At 41.9% G+C, this 9,243-nt stretch overlaps 1 protein-coding gene across 2 annotated transcripts; it reads right to left on the bottom strand.

Moving 5' to 3' along the window:
* Positions 1-355: 355 nt before the first annotated feature.
* suox (sulfite oxidase) lies at positions 356-8,231 on the bottom strand. 2 transcript variants are annotated; one of them, XM_047582807.1, is made up of 6 exons: positions 8,087-8,231; positions 5,532-5,602; positions 5,066-5,252; positions 4,202-4,471; positions 1,654-2,844; positions 356-985 (listed from the first exon to the last, which is right to left on the bottom strand). In XM_047582807.1, exons 2-6 carry the CDS (start codon positions 5,588-5,590, stop codon positions 974-976), a joined length of 1,719 nt encoding a protein of 572 aa, XP_047438763.1. In that variant the 5' UTR covers positions 5,591-5,602; positions 8,087-8,231; the 3' UTR covers positions 356-973. The 2 variants fall into 2 exon arrangements, with proteins under 2 accessions (XP_047438763.1, XP_047438762.1); XM_047582806.1 differs by having other exon boundaries at positions 356-2,844.
* Between the last annotated feature and the right edge of the window lie 1,012 nt (positions 8,232-9,243).

Raw genomic sequence — 9,243 nt, 5'->3', positions numbered from 1 at the left:
ACTGAGTAAATGAACAGTGTAGAAACATATTCAGTTTTGATTAAACTCACTCTGAATTTGTCACTCTGCTTTCAGGCCATTGATCCTCCTGCTCTTCCTCCTCCACCTTATCCTGATTGTTCTTGGGAGTCTTCATGTAGAGTCTCCTCAGCTCCACAATGCTGTTCCTCATCTGAGTCAAAACTTCCTCATGTTCCTCATGTGCAGTAAAACGTTCATGCTGTACTGCTACTCCCTTATGATCTGTTCTGAAGATGATGCACTGGGTGGCATTGAGAATTCCTCACTAAGCTTTTAAGTTTAAGTTTAGCTTTTAGGTTTTAGCACTTAGCAGCAAATCAATCAAAAATCCAGGTTAAAATTAGAGGTCTTTATTTATCATTAACAATAACCTAGTACTCAAAATACATTGTGTAGTCCATGTTTATTTAATTATTTCACTTCACATTTGTCTATCCAGGTTAGTCAAATGAGAACAAGTTCTCATTTCCAATGACGACCTGGGCCAGAGGCAACAAACATAGAAAAATACGTGTACACATACAATTGCACAATTCATTACATTCATTGTGTGTATCACCAGGCTGCTTGGCATGATGGGAATGCAGCACTGTGTCTTGAATTATTTAAGAGGAGCTGATGATGATGATGAGCATGTTTCTGTAACACCGAACAGAGCTGCGTTTGGGAAAAGTTGTGCAGTTAGTTCAGTAAATATTTAAGTTTGGCATTTCAAAACCCTCCACTGCACAATGTTTACTACTCTTCTCTCTCCATGAAAGTAAAGGTTACTTTACTTTCCCTGAATCCCATTTTTTTTTTTTAGTTATTATTTTGTTTGGCCTCTCCTTACTTGGTATGAACACAGAGACACCTGGCTCACTTCAGGTCAGACCTCAGACTTCTGTCATGCGCTGTAGTGTGGAGCATAAACACAGCTGGATTTTAGCTGCTTACTAGGTGGAGTTGGTGCTTAACATGGTGTCTGAAAGAGAGGAGGACAGTTCCCCATGATTCACCTCTTATGTGCTGACTGAATTCAAGTATGGATGATCTCAGACACTGACAGCTAGAGCTGGTTGAAGTTACAAATAAGCTTTAAATATTCCAGGTTGTTCTGAGTGTCAGTATCCAGATGTTCTACATAAAGTGAACATTTATAATTTCACTACCCTTGATTTAAAATAATAAAACTAAACATAAAACTTCTACACTTCTATTAAAATTAAACTTTTAAATCTTTTAGGTTGTTAATCAGAAAATGAACTCAACATTGTGAGTTTATCCTCAGCAGTAAGAATGCTGACTATAAAAATAAATGTTTTGCATAAACCCCAAAGACTCAGAATTAATTAAGTCATGTTTTCAGAGTGTGATCGATAGACACAAGCAGACATGTTTTTGTTTGGCTAATAGCTTCCTCATACTGTAAATACGTACCACTGCAATCTTTTAAAAATCTCACAAGCAACATGGCTGCATAAATACTGTACTTCAAGGCTGAGTTCCAAAAATACTTCATGATATTCTTTCCAGTTTCCTTTTAGTTCAAGAGATAGATTTAAAACAGTCTACTCTATGGTGATTCTGTTGCAGGAGTAAACGTTTTGAATTCTGTGTCTATGCTTCCCTCTCGTCCTCTCTAACCTTCACCTTGACTCGGTGCCAGGCGTTGCTCAGCACGCCCCTCAGGTTCCAGATGGGGGAAACTGTGTCCGGCTGTGCGTTGTAACTGCTGTCAACGGCCTTGCAAACTATCTCCAGCTCTTCAGCTTCATGAGGAAAAGGAGCCGTTATCTCCCACAGCTTCCAGGCCCAGGCTCGTCCTGGCGGAGGAGAAGACTCGGGACCCTGACCCTCCTCGCTGCCCCTCAGCTGGGCCACCTGCCACGTCTTTCCTCCGTCCAGAGAAACATCCACGCGTACCACCTCTCTACCCCCACCGCTCCACGCGTAGCCCTTCACAGTCACCGTTTCTACACTGCGATCGATTGTGGCGCCGTCTGCCGGTGTGGTGATAGCAGACTGAATGGGCAGCTCTTGAATGGCTGGAGCGGATTTGAAGTCCACCGTGTCCCAGTCTGTCCCGGGGGAGAATCCTTTGTAGTCGTTCTGCTGCCAGTGGCTGCTGCTCTCCTCTGCACTAACTACAATCTTACCCAGCCATTTGACGTTGCGAGCGCCCACTACGCCTGGTACTACAGCCCGCACAGGGAAGCCGTGGTCCAGGGGAATATCCTCGCCGTTCATTTCATAAGCCAGCAGCACATCACCTTCCTCACTTATCGCCTTGTTTATAGGGATGGAAGCACCATAGGTGGTTCCAGTCACATCTTTATCCAGTCCTTCAAACTGTACATGGTGAGCCCACTGGGCCACATCTGGCCTGTAACCAGCAGCTAGCAGCACATCCCTGAGCCTGGCGCCGCTCCATGTGGCATTACTGATGGCAGCTATGCCCCAGTTGAGTCCCTTCACCTGCTTCACCTTGTTCATCTCGCTGCGCCGGTTACCTGCACACTGCAGTGTAGCAGTGATGGTGTGCTTGGGGAATCGAGTCTTCAAGTCTTCCAAAGACAGCGTCAGTACTCCTCCAGGTAGTCCCTCCACTCGCAGCTGATATGTAGCTGGGTCCACATGAGGAACTGGCAGGTGGTTTCTTTTGAAGAAGAAAGCGGAGGGCGTGACGTAGCTGTCGGTGAGGATCTCAGGAGGTGGCTCAGCATTGAAGGGCTTCAGGCTGTTAACGTGCAGGACAGGGTGGCGCTCAGGGTCAGAAGCATAGGGGTCAGAAGATTTAATGGCCTGCTGCTTCTTCTGGTCTTCCACACTCAGCTCACCAACCTGGTATGAAGCACAGACACAAAGGTTTAATTTGGCCCTGGACCAGATAAGAGACAATGAAAAGAAACATGTTTGCTCATGAGAAGACTCTGCAGGTGACTTAACGCTGATAAATGAAGACACCAGATGAGCCAATTTCCTCAACCACCACCTGAGGGAGTGCCAGTATTCAGCCTACAGCTGTTTTCCCTCAGTATACAGTATGCAGTAGACCTTTTCATATGCGTCTGCAGCGACCAAGTACTAGACGTGAATGGCCAGTTCATTTAAGGATAAACTGTAGTCACATGGATTCACCATTCAATACCTGCGCCAACATTATTGAATGGCTCTGAATAAATTCAGCTGCAAAGTGTATTGTGAATGAACTACAACACAAACAAGTTTAAGCACGTTAAAGAATCTATGGTTATTTTTTAAGATAATCTTTGTCAGCTATACAGAAAATACTTCTTGAAGCATTTGTTGTAATTTGTTGTAGCATTGTGCAATAAAACAAGTGGTCATGTGATCATAAGGCTGTAAACAAGTCAACACATGCAGTGCCCAACCAGTGCAGCAAAAACAAGTTAAACTAGAAACTGTGCTTGTAATGTGTGATGGATGAAGGTGCACACTGTATGTTATGGAAAACTGCAAGTCAGTGATGGTTGACACATAAAGTCAGCTGCACTGTTAAAGTCTACACATAAACCATAGATAGTTTCCACACACAAGACTGTTTGCTGCAAACACACTTTTTTTCCTTGAGTGACTCTGTCCTCTTTCGCTTCACAGCATAAACTGATCAGCTTATGAAGTCGATATCATTGATGATGTTCTCCTGGTGTTTATGTATATCAGGATTTCCCAAACAATATTAAAACTGCAGTGGCCCGGCAGGGTCTAATTTACTAGTTGGTTTCATAACAAATTGCTCATATCAAAACACGTTGTGTGTGTTGTCCCTATTCTGAAACCATCTCTCTTTTCCTCCTCTTCCCAAATCTGCCTCGCACCAGAACCAGGTCACCTGCTCTGTACTGAATTTCACTTGTCAGAGAAAACGACACAGACAACTCACGTGGCATGTGAAGCTGTTGCTGTTGTTCACTAATAAAAGAGATGCCGCTGTTTAAAATCTGACGCTCTTGATTTTTTTAGACCATGATGATTATTTTAAATCCCAGAGGAAGCGCCTCCTTCCCTCATTGACTTTACCAGTAATCAGAATAGTAAAATAAAAATCTGTGTGTGTGCTAGACATCACTATACAGCTTTACATTTTTTTTTTATCATACTGAATTTAGATAACAACTACTACTTTATTGTTTCATTACAATACAGAGCTTGAGTTAAATCAGTAACAGAGACAAACCTTATATTCTGAGAGGATTTCCAGCACATGCTCCTGGTTGTGTACAGCGTACAGGGCCCAAAAGGGTTCAAGAGCGCCACCTGCTGCCAGCAAGATTTTTTCCCCCCCAGGGTGCATAGCCACAAACTCTGTGATGTCATAGACGCCACCTTTATAAGTGACCCACACTCCATTTTCCAGGGAGCGGTGCTTTGTAACTTCCTCTTGGCTGTAGATGGGAAGGCCGGAGCGCTTCTTTAAGTTCTGGACACTAATGTCTTCCTGCTCAGCCTGAAAGAGGAGAACAGCAACATCACTATTGCTGTGTGTATAAAAGGCATAAAATTATTAACTACACAGCAAGTCCAGCTGACTGCTTACATTCAGGCAGAAAAATGTCACACACAAAAACTTTACATTTAGGCTTAAGTTTCCCAACCAAAACAGTGACCCTGGAGACCTGCGTCTTAACTGTGCAAACATCACATGGTGGTCAGGCAGATGGTTTTTGTTTGTCAAGTAGCAGCAGTAGCATGTTCCTGAGCAGTTAATGATTATTTTAAATTCTCTGAAAAGTCCATTGGAATAAGACAAAACAAGGGAGCACAGACAGGAACAACTTTTCATGGAAATACATGCCTTATGCTATTTATACTGTGCGGTCTTACTGTTAATTATTCACACATTTATAGTCGGACAGGGGAACTGTACTTCTGCACGGAAAAGTTAATATTTTCTCATACATTATTTCACCTTACTTTTTTATTGGACAGCAGTAAAAAAAAAATAATAATAAAAAGCATGTGTAATTGACTTAATTTAGCCTGGGCCCGACAGAATCAAATTAAACATCCACTCTTTTTACTGATCTTGTCTCATTCTAACCTTGTGGTTGTGTAGGCCGTAGGCCAGTACAGCCCCTGATCCAGCCAGCAGCCCCGCCAGAGCATGTCTCCACCTGGGCCTGTGGGTGTGCTGGTAAGATCTCTGGTCCTCACCACCACCACCACCACCACCGCTGCTGCTGCAGAGACGCACTGCACATAAAGCTACAGTAGGGGACACCTGATGCCTAAGAAAAGAAAAAAAAATGGATATGTAACTGTACAATTTGATGAGTTAAAATAGAAGTCTGAAGGAGTGTTCAAAGAGAACTAACACCACAATTCAAACTGTATTGTACGCTAAAGAAAAACATAACCATTTGCAAAATTAAGTTTGACAAACACAACTTGAGTCTTTTGTCTTTTGTAATATCAGACTGAGACTCAGCTAAACTACTGTGTCAAGTAAAGTAATGATGATTCCTAAGACAATACCTAACAATGAGCATTTAATCCTGGGACTGTACCTCTGACTGTTGAGAGGGCTAAATCGAGCCAGACTGAGGCAGCGTCTGAGAAGCAGCATTGCATTGATGTTCTGGAAAGAAAGTGAAGCACACAGTAATCCCTAGATTAGTTTAAAATAATTCACCAAAAAGATGGCAATAAATATTCTGGAAACATATCTCTGGACCATACTGACTGTTCATTCTACTGACGAGGACCGTGACTAATGCTTTCCTTATGTTGTTCACATTCCCAATACAACCTGTTTGTTGTGATAGTTTCTCCATTCACTGCCTGGCACTTCATTTACAAAACACATGTTCTTTAGCACAGTTTACCATGAACAGAATTCTCCAAAAAGCTGAATTATCACCATTCTGACTCTATCTCAACATAAACTGAAAATTGTAACAGTCATGGGTTTAGTGTAGGGCTGTTGAATTATGTGTGTGAGTGTAGTTTTGATAAAGAACCCCATATTTGAACCATGTTCGTCTTGAGTTCAGAGAGAAGGGAAAAAAACACACAACAGTGACCCACTTGTACAATTACACGCTGTTACACCACTCACCAAATGTCCTCTTACATTTAAAGCCAGTGTGTTCTTGTTAAATGACAAATGAAACCTTTAAACCTTTAAAGTACTCCTACTCAACTGACCAACCTGCGCTAACTTCAAATGTCAGCAGGAACCAACCAGCTGAGGGGGAGTGAACAGAGACGACTGGGAAGCCTCAGCTTCTCCAACCACAGATAGGCTGTGGAGATGTTACTGTCCATAAAAGTTAATACAGATGGGCTGTACAACACACAATAAACACGACTGCAGGAAACCATATTACCCTTTAGCTTTAAATAGTTATTTAACAGGACTTTGTCTTCTGTGTCGTGAAGGGCTGGTGGATGTGGAACCATTTGTGACTGACTGGAAGAATAAAAGATTATAGACTTCCTCTTGTCACTGGAACACTATACCAAAGCATTAATTACAGGGCCATCATATAGTGACAGATAGCTCTGTTTTATCAGTAGATTAGATCCGCCTTATCAGTCTGCTGCAGTCGTTTACTCAGACTTATCTTGAACTACATTTCACCGTCGTCTGACTTAAACTGTTTGTATAGGGTGTAATGGTAATCTCCAACCATTTCTCTGACTCGCTACATAGTCAGTGAGCTACGTGCATCATAGCTGAAATAAACCTCCCTATTCAGTTTTGTCTTTTAAGTCAGAAAAATCTCCCAGTCAAATATGGACCAAATATACAGACAGAGGAACCCTCCTTAACTTCACACATAGGAGCGGTTTTGAAGATCAGAGTGGGCGGCTGCCTGACTCCACCTAACACCCAGCTAATTCAAAAACGGGCACGGAGGTGGAGCGTTTGTTGGATTGAGGTGGACATGTGACACCCAGAAAGACAGCTTTCTCAATACCAAGGACGCGAAGTTTGACTTGTGTACGTTATAAATCGAACTTGACAAGTTTGACTGAAGAACAAACAGGAGGACGCAGTATGGTCGTTCTGTATTTGGAAAAATTGTATTTTCCTCACCTGCTATCAAGGTGCATATATAGAGGTGGAAAAGAAACTGTAAAAAAAAAAAAAAAACCTTCAGCAGCACTTATAGTAGAAGGAACAACTTCATTAGAGGGATGCGTCTCAGCTTGTGGCCTTTATCAGGGTCATACTGAAACTGTCCACAAAATGCATTCAGGGACACCTGGCTGCCCCAAGGTCGCAAGAGACACTTACAGATACATCCTCGCTAGTTCACCCAACTGTCTGTATGATTGCGGCATGTCATGCGCACATGCTTGCCAGTTAACTAGGTATACTATTGAGAACAAATGTCTTGCAATTTAATAGTCCTTCACCACATCCTCCTTCATGACTGTTGTAATATTTATTTTATGTTGAATAGTGTCAGAAAAGTGGTGATTCTGTGTGATTATCTTGTAGATTGTGGTACAAAGTGTTTATGTTATTTATACTAAAATAGGTCAAAATAACAGAAACATATGCCAGCACAGTGCATTAAAATTCAGTAGTACTACAAACCACAGCCTCCAAAACAAAAACACAGCTGAAACAATTCTCTGAACTATTCCCAGATACTGTGAACTCATAAAATCTGCTATTAATGCTGGCTTTTCCTCCAACATGATGGCGATATAACAAGCTATGCTTTAGCTGTGTCCGATTGATGATAAGTAAAGTTTATTGTCACATACTGACACCTTTGGACATTCTGACAGGACGACTAAACACACGACTGTCTTCATTGACTGCGTTTCAAATCATAAGTTTCGGCAGCATCATTGTAACACACTCAACTCTAGTCCAACACGTTTACTTAGCCCTTAATGAGCAAATATGAGTTCGCTGATAAAATAAATAAATAAATAAATGTTTCTATCTGACGCTGCTCCTCATCCTCATCCTCTTTGGCTAATTTAGCTAACGTCCAAGTTAGCAAGCGCGTCGCTCAGCCTGACTGTTTTAAACACGTTCATAAACGCAGCAAACCTTCATGTTAGTTCACGTTGTTTTAATGAAACCAGCAATACTCACTGTTCTTGAGTCGGTCTCCTGCTCGAACTCAGATGTTTATCAAGATGCACCACAGAAACACCTCCAGTGTCCCAGCTACGGTCCCAGCTCTGAACGTTACACAAACGCTGGCCGAGTTGTATTCAAGACAACTACTGTTGATCTCAGTTGCGTGTGGCGCCCAGTGTGTACACACAGGGCTCACAGGCGACATCCTGTTGGTAAGACTACATGAGAAGAGTTTACTGCTTCAGTCTACTACAGGCATGTGTGTGGAGATATTATTGTTCGGGATACAGTGCTGGGTAAAAACTTTTATGTACATTACACCACAAAGGAAATGTGTGACTGGCCCAGCTTCATTTTACAGTTGGACAATAAGTGCAAACACACAGCCATAGTCAGAAAGAACTGTATTTAGCCTTGAGAAGAACAAAGAGTCCTTCATTAGATGAGCTGACCCTCAGAGCACAATGAGGAGACAGAAGATACTGAGACAGACTAAATACACTTGACTTCAGCATGCTGGATTAACCTTCCTGCCAAGTATCTTGAAAACTATCCTATACATACTTCAATGACTAAAAGAAGAAAAGGGGAATTTAACAAAGTAATAACTCTGAAAATATATTTTTCATATTGTAGACGTCATTTTCTTTGTTCATACACCTTCCTGTTGATAATGAGATATTTATTTTCATTCATTTCTATATATAATGTAAAAGTGGCACAAAATTGACTGTAGCGCCTTCATTCTGACTCAGTTTCTCCTCTGTTCGAGTTCAGCAATCTCAAATGTCACACATTTCAGAACAAGAGTATTGTAGGTCGGTGTGTGTGCAAATATGACCACAGTTGCGTAAAATGTGGCCGAATGTTTACCCTGTTTAAATTTAGCCAAGGTGAGCTGTGCCACATTTGAGGAATCCAGTCAAAACAGGACAGGGGGCTGAGTTGATATGGCAACAGCAGATTCACTAGACTGCTGTCTGTTTATATGAAGTAAACCAGGTCTTACGTGTGTTCAAGAATCTCCCTGACACCTTCAGGTCAATGAAGTACACTTTGTGAATGGACCACAACATCTTGTTGTTCATTGAAACATTTTTACAGGTAAAACAGCATAAGCTTGTGTGTGGGGGTCAGACTTGGGACATTGTTATGTATTATTATCACTC

The sequence above is a fragment of the Mugil cephalus genome, chromosome 4, assembly GCF_022458985.1.
Source record: "Mugil cephalus isolate CIBA_MC_2020 chromosome 4, CIBA_Mcephalus_1.1, whole genome shotgun sequence".
Taxonomy (NCBI): domain Eukaryota; kingdom Metazoa; phylum Chordata; class Actinopteri; order Mugiliformes; family Mugilidae; genus Mugil; species Mugil cephalus.
Note: the sequence above shows the minus strand (reverse complement) of the source record. Positions and strands in the feature narration are given on the sequence as shown.

Bases quoted from the DNA above. Each gene is read 5' to 3' on its own strand.
- suox (XM_047582806.1), bottom strand. From the start codon at position 5,590: ATGCTGCTTCTCAGACGCTGCCTCAGTCTGGCTCGATTTAGCCCTCTC. The intron at 4,472-5,065 runs GTTAGAATGAGA...CTCCTCTTTCAG, and splicing joins ACGGCCTACACAACCACAAG to GCTGAGCAGGAAGACATTAG. The intron at 2,845-4,201 runs GTTTGTCTCTGT...GCTTCATACCAG, and splicing joins AAATCCTCTCAGAATATAAG to GTTGGTGAGCTGAGTGTGGA.